The 16605-nt window shown below is 32.9% G+C and overlaps 1 protein-coding gene across 1 annotated transcript; it reads right to left on the bottom strand.

The window, feature by feature from the left end:
- Positions 1 to 220: 220 nt before the first annotated feature.
- LOC107919551 (leucine-rich repeat extensin-like protein 5) lies at positions 221 to 3614 on the bottom strand. The gene is made up of 2 exons (XM_041110149.1): positions 3141 to 3614; positions 221 to 533 (listed from the first exon to the last, which is right to left on the bottom strand). Exons 1-2 carry the CDS (start codon positions 3548 to 3550, stop codon positions 407 to 409), a joined length of 537 nt encoding a protein of 178 aa, XP_040966083.1. The 5' UTR covers positions 3551 to 3614; the 3' UTR covers positions 221 to 406.
- Positions 3615 to 16605: the final 12991 nt, after the last annotated feature.

A 16605-nucleotide genomic window follows, 5' to 3' on the forward strand; every position in this document is an offset into this window, starting at 1 on the left:
ATCTTGGAAATATATTGAAAGAAGAAAGTAATCGTATGTAAATGGATAACTTGGAAGAGATGATGAAGCAGGAATCATTATATTAAAAGTGGCATCTTCTCGATGTACGGCTGCTCACTATTTTGACTGCATTTATCGTTTGATTCTTTTCTTAATTAGCCAAACTCATGTTAACAATGGTATAACAGTAATTAATTACTTCATGGACAGAACATCAATATATAAATACCCCATATATAATAAGCAACAACGTATCAAAATACACCAAATAATGGGAATTGGAGAACGCCCATTTATACAAACAAATATAAGTGGGCAAAATCAATACTCATAATAAAGACACAAAGACGACTAAAAACCTTATTAAACTAGATCCAGTATGCAGCATAACAGAAAAGGGGGTATTTCAAGGAGTAGAGCGAGAAGGTGGTGGAGAAAAGAAAGGAATAGAGGGAACTGCAGTTGGGATTGAGGGAATGCTTGGCAGAGGCGGCAGTCCTCTTGGCAATGTGGTAGGAAGTGGAGGAAGCGCCCCAGGGTTTGGGAGATAAGGGAAAGATGGCAATGGTGGAAAAGAGAAAGGAATAGGGGGAATTGCAGTTGGGATTGTGGGGACTGAGGGAATGCTTGGCAGAGGGGGCAGTCCTGTTGGGAATGTGGTAGGAAGTGGAGGAAGCGCCCCAGGCCATGGGAATGATTGTCGGGATGGCGTTGGGAGATTAGGGAAAGATGGTAAACTTTGCGGTTGAGGCTGCTGCAGAAGGTGACGAGCTGCTACCCCAACATCAATGCTTGCAAATGACAAAGCAATCAAGAATGCTAAAGCAAGGAAATTGAAAGAGGCCATTTTTGTTCAGAGATTTCGAAACAAATGAAGCAGATGAAACAAAGTTCTTTATCTGAATAGTCGTGGGTGAAGAAAACAAAGCATGGTATTGAGGTTTATATAGGCATTGGAGCAGTGAATAAAAATCCCCTGCCCCTAAACAATGCTCCATGCATGCCCCCAAACCAAAATAGCTCCACATGTTTTTTATTTTTTTCATTTTAATTTTTTTAAATAAAAACTCTGTAATGATATGAATTAATTTTTAACTTATTATCAACGTTTTTATTTTTGTTTTATTTTTATTTTACATTAATTTTACCTATTCTTTAATTAACAAATTTATAATGACTTAGAGTTAATTTGAGAGAGTTTTTTTTTTATAATTGGTCTTATAATAAAATTTTACAAAGCAGAAACAAGTTCCACTGTGAAAACATGATCCTTAAATTTTTGGAGATAACCATGTTAATTTTTTAATCCCAACCAAAATTTTAAATAATTCTTTTATGTCATATTAAATACACGTAACGTCTTATAAAAATTGTCAATAAATTATGCATAGTGACAAGGTTATTCAAATCTAATTTCATTGTTAATACCTATTTCTATTTTTCTTCTACTGTCTTCAACTTTAAATATAAAGGGATTGAAATTTTAAGAATTGAGATTTCTTTTCTCTGTATTAGTGGACGTTTGATTTTTTATTTTATTTTTTATTGGAATTGATACATATCTTTTCAGATTTATCAATATATTTTAAAATTTTATAAGATATGTATATAAATATATTAAAAATATAAAATGAATGAAACTAAATACATTTCACATATAAAATATTCATTAATCAACTTAAGAAATAAAAATTTATCATTCAAATAATCCAAAATTATTAATAATAATCTCATTTAATATGAAATTTTAAGGATTTAGCTCATTTACTTAATAAAAGTAGTTGAAAGGTGAATGAATATTTTTTTTATAATCGGGTGAATGGTTTTTTTCTTAATTATATTTTTAATGTGAAAGTATATTCTAATTTTTTTAAAAAACTTTACATTCCGATGTAGCATTTTTAATTAGTCACGTTTCAATTAAGTTTTTAGCATAATAGAAAATAATTAAAAGTTTAATATTTTTAATATTATTCATGCGCAGGACGGTGCACTATGTTCTGGCAGGTGTGACTGGAATTGATCGGAATGAGTTGGTGCAATTGGTACAGACCGAAATTTTTACCAGTGTAGAAAAAGGGTGTTGGGTGTTTCACAATATTATTGAAAGCAAACCAAAAAGACCAAGAACCGATGAACCCGAGAACTAGAGTAAACTGCAGTTAAACTACAAATCATCTGTCGATTAAGTCGTATTTTCACATTCTTTAAACCGGAAAAACAAAAATTACACTTCAAATCCCTTGAGCCATTGTTATACTTTTTCTCTGCACTCAATGAAATAAAACACAACATAAAAAAAATAAGCACCATCTCTTTTATTCCTTTTACTACTAAAATAACTTTTTTTTTCTTGTGAAAAACCTAAGATGGACTTATAACATATAATAAAAAGGGAAAAAAAGACAAATTAGGAAAGATGAAAGATGGGGAGAGGGTTTTAAAATTCAAAGCCGTCAAAATAGATGAGTTTGGGGTTATTAATATTATTTTATATTGTTCAATAGAAAATTAATTGTATCGGTGGTTGAACCTGTGAGATCAAAAATTAATTAATTGATTAATTTAATTATCGATCTAATTTTAAAAATATTAATATTTCGGTATAAAATTAATACAGTGCACACAAATTAATATAACCGAAATCTGTACGAAACCGAGCACCTTAATTTAATACATAATTTGACATTCATATAAAATATTATCTTGGAAATATATTGAAAGAGGAAAGTAATCGTATGTAAATGGATAACTTGGAAGATATAATGAAGCAGGAATCATTATATTAACAGTGGCATCTTCTCGATGTACGGCTGCTCACTATTTTGACTGCATTTATCGTTTGATTCTTTTCTTAATTAGCCAAACTCATGTTAACAATGGTATAACAGTAATTAATTACTTCATGGACAGAACATCAATATATAAATACCCCATATATAATAAGCAACAACGTATCAAAATACACCAAATAATGGGAATTGGAGAACGCCCATTTATACAAACAAATATAAGTGGGCAAAATCAATACTCATAATAAAGACACAAAGACGACTAAAAACCTTATTAAACTAGATCCAGTATGCAGCATAACAGAAAAGGGGGTGTTTCAAGGAGTAGAACGAGAAGGTGGTGGAGAAAAGAAAGGAATAGAGGGAACTGCAGTTGGGATTGAGGGAATGCTTGGCAGAGGCGGCAGTCCTCTTGGCAATGTGGTAGGAAGTGGAGGAAGCGCCCCAGGGTTTGGGAGATTAGGGAAAGATGGCAATGGTGGAAAAGAGAAAGGAATAGGGGGAATTGCAATTGGGATTGTGGGGACTGAGGGAATGCTTGGCAGAGGGGGTAGTCCTGTTGGCAATGTGGTAGGAAGTGGAGGAAGCGCCCCTGGCCATGGGAATGATTGTCGGGATGGCGTTGGGAGATTAGGGAAAGATGGTAAACTTTGCGGTTGAGGCTGCTGCAGAAGGTGACGAGCTGCTCCCCCAACATCAATGCTTGCAAATGACAAAGCAATCAAGAATGCTAAAGCAAGGCAATTGAAAGAGGCCATTTTTGTTCAGAGATTTCGAAACAAATGAAGCAGATGAAACAAAGTTCTTTATCTGAATAGTTGTGGGTGAAGAAAACAAAGCATGGTATTGAGGTTTATATAGGCATTGGAGCAGTGAATAGAAATCCCCTGCCCCTAAACAACGCCCCATGCATGCCCCCAAACCAAAATAGCGCCACATGTTTTTTATTTTTTCCATTTTAATTGTAGTTCAATTTTTAAATAAAAAATTTATAATGATTTGGATGAATTTTTAACTTATTATCAACGTTTTTGTTTTCGTTTTATTTTCTATTAATTTTACCTATTCTTTCATTAATAAATTTATAATGACTTAGAATTAATTTAATAGAATTTTTTATTATAATCGTTCTTATAATAAAATTTAAAAAGGTGGGAACGAGTCCCACAATGGCAACATAATCCTTAAATTTTGGGTGGTGGCATGCCTTTAGTCAAAGGATCAGATAACATTTGCTCAGTGTTAATGTGCTCAATAACGACTTTCTTTTCTTTAACATGTTCTCTTATGACTAGATACTTAAAGTCGATATGTTTACTTCGACTTTCACTTTTGTAGCTCTTAGCCATAAAGACAGCAATTGAATTGTCACAATATATGAAATAATCGAAACCTATAATGACTCAGCTCAAAAAACTCTAGCCTCAAACCCAAATTAAATTAAATCAAAATCATAATTTATTATATACAATTGCATAAAATTAACATAATTTAAGTGTCATAGTGCACATTAAATTAGATTTTATGTTTGACATTGTAGATTGAAGCAATATTCATGTGTAAAATTTTGAGATTTATTTCCTTAATTAAAGTAATATTTCAAATAGAATACTTGAACAATCCTCCATGTCGGAAAACTTTATGTACATTAGAAACGAACTAAATAATTAGAATAAATCTAAAGTATGGCTTACTTTTAATTTATTCACAATCTGACTTAAACTTTGGCCTTCAAGATTTCACGGTCTCAAATTATGTCTTAAAAATTTTAAGATCATTTTAGCTTTGTTAAAAAAAAAATCAAAAGTTTAGAAAGTTAGAATTGTTGCTTGAGGCCTGAATATCCCTATTGTTTAGGATATTCATGGATTTATTATCTCTCAAGATTTAATTTGTATCATTCACAATGAAAAAATTGAAAAAAAAATCCCATTTGAATGGAATTGTACTATTAGGCTCAAGCCTCGTGTGTGCATATATATTATCTTATTTTGAGTCTTACAAGTTTATAGTAACCAAATCTATATAAACATCATTTAATAAGTGTATCTAAAATATGTTTAATATGTGTTCTTTAAAATACATGAAAACTTCAAATATAGTTTAGGTCATTTTCAGATTTGTCTTATTTTAGGTTGAAATTATTCGAATTTGAGGCTAAGTTTTTCATGTCTAATCATTATTGATCCGAATCATTTTAGATTTTGATCATTTTAAGTTCCAATTATTTTGTGATCAAATCATTTCAAGTTTAGATAGATTTGGGTCAATTCGAATTTGACTTAATTACGCAATTAACTTTTTTTTTATAATAAATTGAGCTGAATGAAATTTAGATTAGAATTTATTTAGTGTGCCTTTGTGTTTAAGTTGAAATTTAAACATTTGTATTCGAAATACACATGTTAATACAATTTTATTTTAAAGACATAGGACCGAATTGATTTGGGAGGTAAACATGTTAATTTTTTAATCCCAACCAAAATTGTACATAATTCTTTTATGTTATATTAAATACATGTATAAAAATTGTCAATAAATTATGCCTAGCGACAACGTTATTCAAATCTAATTTCATTGTTAATACCTATTTCTATTTTTCTTCTACTGTCTGCAACTTTAAATATAAAGGGATTGAAATTTTAAGAATTGAGATTTCTTTTCTTTGTATTAGTGGACGTTTGATTTTTTGTTTGATTTTTTTTACTGGAATTGATGCATATCTTATCAGATTTATCAATATTTTTTAAAATTATTTAAGATATATATATAAATATATTACAAATATAAAATGAATGAAACTAAATACATTTCAAATATAAAATATTCATTAATAAACTTAACAAATAAAAATTTATCATTCAAATAAATAAAAAAATATTTAAAATGAAATTTTACGAATGTAGCTCATTTTCTTAATTAAAGAAGTTGGAAGGTGAACGAATATGTTGTTTTTTTTTTACAATCAGGTGACTGGTAATAGCCCAATTTTACCTGGGCCCAGTGGCAAAACCAAAACAAAACCAAAAATAAAAATTGTGTCCAAAATATAAAGAGTCCATTTACATTAAATAAGCCCAAATTACTTAAAAATCACTACCCAAATTGAAGACAGCGAATCTTATTTCCCTGGCGTTGCAGTGGAACAAATTAAAGCTAAAAATTATGGCGGATCTTATCTTCCTAAAGTTGCAGTGGAGCAGATTGAAGCCACCAGCCTTATCTCCCTGAAGTTGCAGCGGAGTACACTAAAGACAACAAATCTTATTTCCCTGGCGTTGTAGTAGAACAAATTAAAGATACAAATTATGGCTGATCTTATCTTCCTGAAGTTGCAGTGGAGCAGATTGAAGCCACCAGCCTTATCTGCATGAGGTTGTAGCGGAGTAGACTGAAGACAGTGAATCTTATTTCCTTGGCATTGCATTGGAACAGATTAAAGCTACAAATTATGGCGGATCTTATCTTCCTGAAGTTGCAGTGGAGCAGATTGAAGCCACCAGCCTTATCTCCCTGAAGTTGCAACGGAGCAGACTGAAGACAGCGAATCTTATTTCCCTTGCGTTGCAGTGAGACAGATTAAAGTTACAAATTATGGCGGATCTTATCTTCCTAAAGTTGCAGTGGAGCAGATTGAAGCCACCAGCCTTATCTAACTGAAGTTGAAGCAGAGCAGACTGAAGACAGCGAATCTTATTTCCCTAACGTTGCAGTGGAATAGATTAAAGCTACAAATTATGGCGGATCTTATCTTCCTAAAGTTGCAGTGGAGCAGATTGATGCCACCAATCCTATCTCCCTGAAGTTGTAGTGAAGTGGATTAAAACAACAATTCCTATACCCCTGAAGATGCAGTGGGATGGAATAAGACTCCTTTTAGAGAAAAAGCACTAAAAAGTCAAGACTCAGCAAGATAGGGCAAAATTGGCCCTTTTAAAGTCTGTGCTCCATTCTTGTTACACGACAATGAGTAGAGAGGGGCAGCTGTAATAGCCCAATTTTACCCAGGCCTAGTGCTAAAACCAAAACAAAACCAAAAATAAAAATTGAGCCCAAAATATAAAGAGTCCATTTACAATAAATAAGCCCAAATTACTTAAAAACCACTACCCAAACTTTACAAGCCTAAACAACCCATAACCTAAACTAGCAACAGAAACCCTAATACAGCCACCGCTCCTAACCGCTACCCTTAGGCCTGCTCTTGGCCGCCGCACGCTAGCCACCTACACGCGCGTCGCACACCTCTAACACTTGCAGAGAGAAATCAATGCAAAACAACAGAAGAAACAACTAGAAAAAAAAAATAGAAATTAAAAGTTGTAACTTCGCTATAAAAGCCGAAATTTCCTCTTTGTATTTTTTTGTTTTTACAAATGCACACTAGAGTAATCAAAACAAAGAGCGAAATCAAAGAAAAGTTAGAAATAAAAAGAAAATAGGTTTTGAAATAAATCAAATTCAAAAAAAGGTGTCCTTTTTTACTTTTTTACTTTTCTATTTTTTTTCTTTTTCTCTATTTTTTTATCTTTTTTTCCTTATTTGCTTTTCAAAAGAAAATAAAAATAAAATAAAAAAGGGAGAGGCCGAATCGTACCTTTCCCAGTGTTTACGCTGTTGTGGAGGGGGCCGAGGTTGTCCTCTTCGATGAAAGATGGCAGTTTTGGAATCGGGAGTCAAAAAGGCCAAAAATGGCTACTTTTTTTCTCTGGCCACCGTGTACGGCGGTGCTGTCGTCGGTGACCGGCGGCCGTCACAGTGCTCCGGCGATCGGAGCTAAGCCAGAGTTTGGCCGACCAAAAAAGGGGTTGAGAGAAATTTTTAGGGTGTTTTAGTTTTTTTTGTGTAAAATTAGGTAGAATGAAATTTTTTAAAAAAATTTTGACTTTTATAAACCCTGAAACGATGTCGTTTAGGGCTAGCCTCCATAGCCCCAAAACGGCGTTGTTTTAAGCCTTAACCCGTGCGACCCGACCAGCTCCGGGAGGGATCTGCATGTTTTCGATCAATTGGATATTTACACCGCTGGCCCTTCCGCATTCTTGTGCTTTTTAATTTATTCCTTTTGCTTATTCATTTATTTTATAAATTTGACCCCAGAATTTACGGCACATTTCAATCGAGTCCTTGCTCCACTGACGCTTTGAAAAATGGACACGTGTCTGAATTTGGGTTTTTTCCCATTTGGTCATTGGCCTTTTCGCGTTGTTTTTATTTTAGTCCACATTTGTTTATTTTGTCATAATTTTTACTTTAAAATTTCATTTTTATTATGATTTAGTCCCTAATTTGTTTGATTTCAACCTTTTTGCAAATTTGTTGTTTATTTATTTATTTTAAAATCTTTTCATATATTACTTATTTGAAACTATTTTATTATTACTTATTTTAAGATTTTTTTCATATATTATTATTTTAAACTATTTTATACATTATTCATTTTAAATTGTTTTATATGGTATTCATTTCAAACTATTTTATTGTATATTATTTTAAACTATTATATATTTAATTTATTTTAAATTACTTTATATATATTTTCGAACTGTTTTATATTTTATTTATGATAAGTTTTTTCATATGGTTTATTTTGAACCATTTTCTATATTATTTATTTTAAATTTTTTTCATATATTATTTGTTTTAAACTTTTTTGTATTATTTACTTTAAATTGTTTCATTTATCATTTATTTTAAACCTTTTTATATTATTTACTTTAAATTTTTTTTACATATTATTTTGTTTCGTTTTCTTTAATTGTTAATATTGATATTAAAGTGACATGTGTTGTGTGATTATTGCCATTATATGTATTATAATTCGTTTATTTGTATTTTCATGTTATTGTGATTCATTAGTGTAACATTTTATTTGTAAATTATTACACCATGTTGTATATTATCATTCCATCACATTTCATTAAAATCATTTCAAAGGTCGCGTTTAAATTTTTTTTTCCTTTGTCCACAGTGGGCCATTTTATTATATTTCAACTAAATAGCACGCATCTTTTAGGTTTTGTAATCGCTATTATTTAATAAAAAGAAATTTTCAAAAATAAGGCAATGTTTCGTTTTTGGAAATTCGAGAAGTCATACCCTAACTTATGAGATTTTGATTTTCTCGTTAAATTTAAACAACCGAACATCCTTCTAAATTTGAAATACCTAAGTTTTGAATAAAAATTTCTAAAGGTAAACTTGTTCTTGAGGGTTCAAAATGTCGTGTCCTAACTTACAGGATGTGACATTTATATTCTCGAGACGAGAGGGTCTTTGCCAGTCGTTTCAATTTATTCAAACATTTTTCTTAAAAACTAACATTAATAAAGAGGGATCGTATTTTAAATCCTTTTCGAGTTTTCAATTTCTGACACTAAGACATTAATTAATCAATTAGGTACCTAATTTGGGCGTTACAAGGGTGCTAATCATTTCTCGTACGTAACCGACTCCCGAACCCATTTTTTTGAATTTCGTAGACCAAAATTATTGTTTTAATAAATTCAACCGTTACGAGGTGACCCGATCACACCTCATAAAAATGATCGTTGGCGACTCCCTTTTTCGTTTTCTTTAAAGTAAAAAGTCGACCCCGTTTTAAAAAAAATGGTTTCGACAGCTTGGCGACTCTGCTGGGGACCTAAAATAAGAGAGTCAAGCCACGAGTTGATTTCTTTTTCTCTTTTGTCGAAAATTGAAAACTTGGTTTAAATGTACGATCCTTTCGTTGCATTTCATCCATCTTTATTACAATCTTCATCATTGTGGTTTAATTGTTATGTTGGTTTAAGTTTTGGTATCTCTCTGCACATTGCATCGCATGATCGATCGATCTTACCCTTTTAAGTGGGAGTGAGAAACTATTCCTTCGTGAGGTCTTCACCTCCATGCAGGATAGTGGATCGCTTTCGGGATACATCCTTACCTATGTCTTCGTGAGATTTTCATCTTCGTCCAGCCATAGGAAAATGTATTCCCCTAAACTGAACTCGATCCATATGAGCCTATAATGGGTGAGGATCGAGGAATCTACCGGTTTGGGTACCTTTACTTTAGAACCGAACCCCATATAGAGAGCCTTAAGAGTCCACCCTAGGTAGAATCGTACTGAACCCCTAGTGGTCATCCAAATAGGTACTCTTTTCGTTATTTATGTTTTTGTACTGATGTGTTTTCTTTTGTTTCAGTTATGATTGCATTGCATTTTCATCATAGAAAAGAGGTGTTGATTCACGTTCAGTTGCTAAATAGAGAGCTTGTAATGGATTTCTTAATAAAGTGGAAGACAATGCGGTCATTCGAATACGGTCTAAGAAAATGTAACGAGGGAAGGGTGATAGTCTGATGAATGAGTACATGACCTTGCTCCGGTGCCCGAAGATTTAAGCCGACAAAGCTTATTCAAGAGTCATCAACGTCTCAGCTTTCTTAAAGAAGCTAACGAGTATCACGAGGATGAGTGAGCAATGGGTCGCAGCCTGAATCGAGCAAAAAGAAGCTAGTAGAGGCATCCATTGGAAAGTTCGCGAGATTTGATCTTAACATCCGGATATGAAGAAAGGGATCGATGACTTTGCCTCGAGTATGAGGGCAAGACCATATAAATATTCATTTTATGTAAAAAGATTTATTTTCTAAAAAAGTTGTTCTAATAGAAGTGAATCAGAATCAACGCCTCTTTTTTTTTGCATTCATTGCATTCATGCATTATCATTGCATTGCATTGCATTATATGCATTAAATCTCACAACAGGACCTTAAAATCTTGGTAGTTATCCTGAAATATCGATACACGAGGAAAAAATAAAGAAATAGACCAAAGGTTGGAGAGATTAGAGCAAATGCAAATACAGATGCAAGAGAAATTGGCCAAAATTCAACAAGATATGAGGGATCGGATGCTAGAATTCCAAAGAAATATGATGAGCCAGTTAACCTAGTTGCTGGCTGGAGGGTTAGAAAAAAGAAAGGGCCCTATGGTCAATTCTGGGGTCGATAACGAGGACCCTGCTTATCCTTCAGGCTTTACCCCAACAAACACCCAAGCACAACCAAACGCGTATCCACAAAGGGTATCTGTTAACATCAGACCCCAATACCAGACCGGTACCTCGACACCGATGAACCTCCCGACAGGTTCAGGTTCTAACTCGGGGGATAATCTGGCCAATCCTGTTGTCCTTGATTTGGATGATCTAGTGGAAACAAAACAGACAAGAATGGAGCTCCCAAAACAATTTGAAGATCGTTACAAATGAAAATGTGAGAGTGGAGCTCCCAAATCAATACTTTATAGGCCTCGAGGAAGAGGGAAAATGAGGTGAATAATGCGAGCATGTATAACAAGGTCTATTCAAAGCCGATTATCGTAAGTCAGCCAAGGACAACAACTACTAGCCATCAGATCCCTCCATGGCAAGAACCTAATCCAAGACCGAACTCAAAAAAACTTAGGTTCACGCCCATCCCAATCACGTATGGGGAGTTGTACCAAAGTTTGTTTGATGCACATGTAGCGTCCCCTTTCTACCTAAAACCTATGTAGCCCCCATACCCTAAATTATACGATGCGAACGCCCAATGTGAGTACCATGCAGGAATCATAGGACACTCAATCGAGAACTGCACCGCTTTCAAAAAGATAATCGAAAGACTCATCAAAATGGGTATTGTGAAATTCGATTATCCATCTAGTGTAAAAAATTCGTTACCCAACCATTTTGACAAAGGGGTAAACGCAATAATCGAGAGTGCATGGAGGAGAATCAAGATAGATGTAGCAAAAGTGAAAACCTCACTAAGGGAGGTTTTGAAAAAAATGGTAGAAGAATGATTAATCACACAGAATTTAGGGGAGAAACCTGGAGAAGCAAGGAACTACTGTGAGTTCGATGATGAAGAAGGTCACGAGATTTAAAAGTGCAATGAATTCAGAGCCTTGGTGCAAGGGCTGATGGATAATAAGGAACTAGAATTTTTTGAATATACTGAAGACTCGGAAGGAATGTTCAGAAATTGGAGTATAATGCTATATCCGAAGAAGGAATTGGGAGAGAAAATTTATCAAGCATTTGCCCTTATGAGCCTGGAAGTGTTCTGAACAATTGGATAGTGGAAGAGATTCTTGTAGTTTTTAGAGCTAATTCAGAGTAGTGTTCAAAACACGCTTGTTGCTTTAAGCCTAGAAGCAATAAGAATCCTTTTGTAAAATAGGCTCATGTCCAACATCTTTATTTCAATAAAAAAAATACATTTTTGTGTCTCATTTTGAGCAAATATTCTTTTATTCCTTCATTTCATTCATATTCATACCACATAAATAACTGTTCTTAGATTCATTTATTCTTTAGATATTCCTTCGTGCCTACAACAGGTCTCTAGATATCAATGATATGAGCGACACTGTTATTGACTCAAAACCTCCTTTTGAGCAAGATATGTGTCTAGAGGAACCTCAGGACTTTGAAAATGACCGAGACTGTAACTTATCTCCTGATTTGTTAATGACGATAGAATAAGATGAGAAATAGATCCTACCTTACAAAGAATCAATGGAATCCATATCTTTTCTCTATGTGGGGCATGGATGTCATTGGACCAATCTTGCCAAAAGCCTCTAACAGGCATCGATTCATCTTTGTGGTCATTGATTACTTCACCAAGTGGGTAGAGGTTGTTTCATTGCCAATGTCACCAAGTCGACAGTCAGCAAGTTCTTAAAGAAGAAGATCATATGTCGGTATGGCATGCCAGAAAGGATCATATCTGACAATGCATTGAATTTGAAAAACAACATGATAGCGGAGGTCTGTAACCGATTCTAAATCAAAAGCCACAACTCATCGCCATATCGCCCAAAAATGAATGGCGCAGTGGAGGCAGCCAATAAGAACATTAAGAAGATCATGGGGAAAATGACTGAGACCTATAGAGATTGGCATGAGAAGTTACCATTTGCCCTTTATGCTTATAGAATGTCTGTCAAGACCTTTACCGAGGCAACGCCTTTCTTATTGGCCTATGGAATGGAGGTAATTTTACCCATCGAAGTTGAGATTCTTTCCCTTTGAGTCTAGTCAGAGCTGAAGTTGGATGAAGCAGAATGGATCTAAGCTCGATATCATCAGTTAAATTTGATTGAAGAGAAAATGTTGAAAGTTATCCGTCATGGCCAAATGTACCAAAAGTGAATGATGTGAGCTTGCAATAAAAAGGTTCACCCTAGAGAATTCCATGAGGGGGATTTGGTATTGAATAAGATCCTTCCTATACAAAAAGATTTTAGAGGAAAATGGATGGAAAACTGGGAAGAACCTTATATGGTAAAGAAGGCATTTTCTGAAAGAGCGTTGATATTAACTGAGATGGACTGTAAGAGCCTGCCTAATCCAGTAAATTCAGATTCAGTCAAGAAATACTTCATTTAAAAAATTAAAAAGAAAAAGAAAAAAATAAAAAAAAAAAGAAAAAGAAAAAGAAAAAGGAGAGGCCAAGGCTAAAACCTACAAAAGGCGTCTTGAGACCAAAAGGGTTTTGAATTGAAAACCCAGAAAAGGGCAATTCAAATTTTGATCGAAGGTGGGGCAAGCGATAGTCTTGCTATGCCTGAATTAACAAAGAGGGGGGATGCTATGTCTTGGGGCATCAACAAAGTACTCTAGATCTCCTAAACACATGTTGAGCTCAAAATGGTCCTCAAAAAGTTCGTACAGAGAAGCTCAGGCTGCAATATCTGAGGCACCTATGTAATGGCCTAAATTTTCAGTGGTGTCGGAATGGTGATTCGAGATCACTAAATCTGAAAAATGAGTAGAAAATATTATTAATTTAGTAAGAATAATTAAATGTGAAGTTAGAAATTTTTTTTGAAATAGTGAATAGTGTACTAGGAATAAGTATTAAAATAATTAAAATAAAAAACGAGGTATTGAGACCTCAAAGATTTTAAATTGAGCCATAATTATTTTTAGAAATATTTTTAGAGTGTTATTGAGTTGGTATTAAAGTTTCGTTAGAAAATTTTAACGTTCGGATAGTTAATTAACTAAAAAGGACTAAATTGAAAATAGTGTAAAATTTGTTAAATTGTGATTAAATCGCTTAAGTGATTAAAAAGGAGGGATTTAAAAGGAAATTAGGCCCAAATTATATGGGCTGGACGGTTGTACAAGAAAAATCTGGAGAAGTGATGTAATAAGGGTAAAATTGGAAATTTTGTAAAAGTTAACAAATAAAAAAAATCTCAATTAAAAGAGTTTCTAGGTAATTCTTCATAATTATCAGCCAAAAAACGCCATTTAAGAGTCCCTCCAAGCTGGTTTTTCATATATTTGAAGCATGTAAGTTTAATTCTTGATTATTTCTTCTAATTTTTGTGGTTTTGATACTTTTACAATTAGGTCCAACTAATTGTTTCATTAGTTATTGATTTTATGGATGACTTTGAAAGTTATCATTGATGAGTACTGAATTTTTATGATTAATAAACATGTAATTAAAGCTATAATTTTGTTATATGATGATTCTATTAAGTAATTTTGATAGAAATTGATTTTAGGGACCTAATTATGAAAAAGTTGGGAATTAGGGTTTGGTGTTGCGGTTTTGAATAGGAAAGGCTATTTAGTAGTCTAAAATAGTTGGAAAAGGTGTTAATTGAGAAAAATTAGATCAATTGAGGGGTTAATTGAGTAGGGACCAAATTGTAAAAATTGTAAAGTTTGGGGTAAAAGTGTAATTTCGAAAATTTAAGGGAATAAATTGTGAAATGAATTAGAATTGAATTATATGCTGATGAACGAATAAATTTGTATTTTAGATCGAGAACCCAAAGCAAGCCGAGGAAAAGAAAAAGTAGTTGATTAGTCCCTAAACTTTTACAAATTCTGCAAATTGACCTAGGTAAGTTCATATGGCTGAAATTTAATGATTAAATGTTAATTTCATGAATTATATAATGTATGATGAAATGTATATAGTGTTGAAATGAGAGTAAAATAAAAATGCGAAAATCGAATAAATGATCAAATTAAGCGAAACGCCGGATTTGAGTACTTCTGATCAAGAGATAAAGTGATAAGTGATAGCTTTAGCTACACTTATCTGATCAAGTGAAAAAGTGATAAGTGCTACACTTATCTGATCAAGAGACAAAGTGATAAGTGGTAGCTTTAGCTACACTTATCTGATCAAGTGAACAAGTGATAAGTGTTATACTTATCTGATCAAGTGAAAAAGTGATAAGTGCAATACTTATCTGATCAAGTGACAAAGTGATAAGTGGTAGCTTAGCTACACTTATTTGATCAGGGACAAATGATAAGTGATCATACGTAAGACCATAGTTATACTATGGCAAAGTGAAAGTGAAGTACTCAATTTTTCGTAACCGTTCCTTAATTTTGATCAAGGATGGTAAGTGGCAAATGGGCCCAAATGAATTATGGTAAAAGAATAAGTAGTAGTGAGTTTATACCAAGGAACTCACCAAAGATTGTGGTTGACAGGTAAACTTAGTAATGGTGTATATTGTATAAGTGTACAAATGTTTGGTAAGATTTATGTTTTATGCCTATGAACTTACTAAGCTTTTCTATAAGCTTACATGTGTGTGTTTATTGTTTCTGTAGATTAACGTATTTATACATTCGGAGGATCGGATCTACATCGAGAATCACACTATCCAGATATACTCCGGTAGACTTTGTTAAATGAATTTTTGGATTTTTATGGAATGTATAGGGAATTGAAGTAAAACGTAATAGAATGAATGACTAAGTATGCAAAGTAAAATTGAATGTGATGGTTGTGTTAGACATTGAAAAATACATGTGTTTAGTTTGAAATGGTTGATTGGTTGAACTTCATTAGTATTCAAGTGGAGTAGTTGAAATACTGAAGTTGGTTGTGATTTGAAATTTGCAGGGAAGGTTAGGTAATTATAAAGGGGTTATATGGAATTTTTTTTAAATTTCCAATAGAACAGTTTTTGAACAGCAGCATTGATGTAACTTTTAAAAATTACCAAAAATAATGGAAAAATAATTAGAATTTTAGTGAGATATGAAATTAAAGCTGAAAGAGTATACTTTCACATGAAAGCAATAGAGTAAGAAAAAGAGTTATATATTTTTATATATTTGAAATTTAGTGAGATAGGGTTAGAATGATTTTGAAGTTCCCTATTCTAACTTTAGAAATTCATTAAAAATTGTATAAAAGGAATTATGACTTATAATTTATATTTTTAAATTCCTTAATGAGTCTATTTTAATTAGAAATAAGTGGAAGCACCATATGAAGTCTTTATAATGATATAATTGAATTTTAGTGACAAGAGATCAGGATAGTCAATTAGTGAAACAAGGGAGAATTAAACTAATAAACTATACTAATTGGATAGACAAAAAATTATTAAAAATTTATGGTGAATAGATATATGAGCTTAGTTTCAGGGAAAATTTACGGATCTAAATTTCAAGTTTCGTTGCTTGAGTTATAATTATTTTAGTGACTATTGCGCAGGTGGATAGCTTTATTGTGAATGGTGAAATTAATTTTTAAAGTAAATTTTTATGCCCCGAACTTTTAATTTAAGTCAAGTAACACCTCATGCTCGAATCCGGAAACGGTCTCGACTAAGGGATGTTACATTTTATTGGTTTCAGAGCCTGGTTTACCCGGTTCTCCGAATGTGTGTGAAGTGTAAAGTGTTTAGAAATACATGCCATATAAATCTGTGATAGTGTGATGTGTATGATCCGATCTAATCTTTGTTATTTTTATAGATATTCTCTGATTATAAAGATGT

Source organism: Gossypium hirsutum, chromosome D13 (assembly GCF_007990345.1).
Source record: "Gossypium hirsutum isolate 1008001.06 chromosome D13, Gossypium_hirsutum_v2.1, whole genome shotgun sequence".
Classification (NCBI taxonomy): domain Eukaryota; kingdom Viridiplantae; phylum Streptophyta; class Magnoliopsida; order Malvales; family Malvaceae; genus Gossypium; species Gossypium hirsutum.

What these genes read in the sequence shown, in the direction of transcription:
- LOC107919551 (XM_041110149.1), bottom strand. Translation starts at nt 3,550, where the DNA reads ATGGCCTCTTTCAATTGCCTTGCTTTAGCATTCTTGATTGCTTTGTCA. An exon ending in GTTCCCTCTATTCCTTTCTT is followed by an intron (nt 534 to 3,140) that starts TTCTCCACCACC and finishes CCCAAACCCTGG; the next exon opens with GGCGCTTCCTCCACTTCCTA.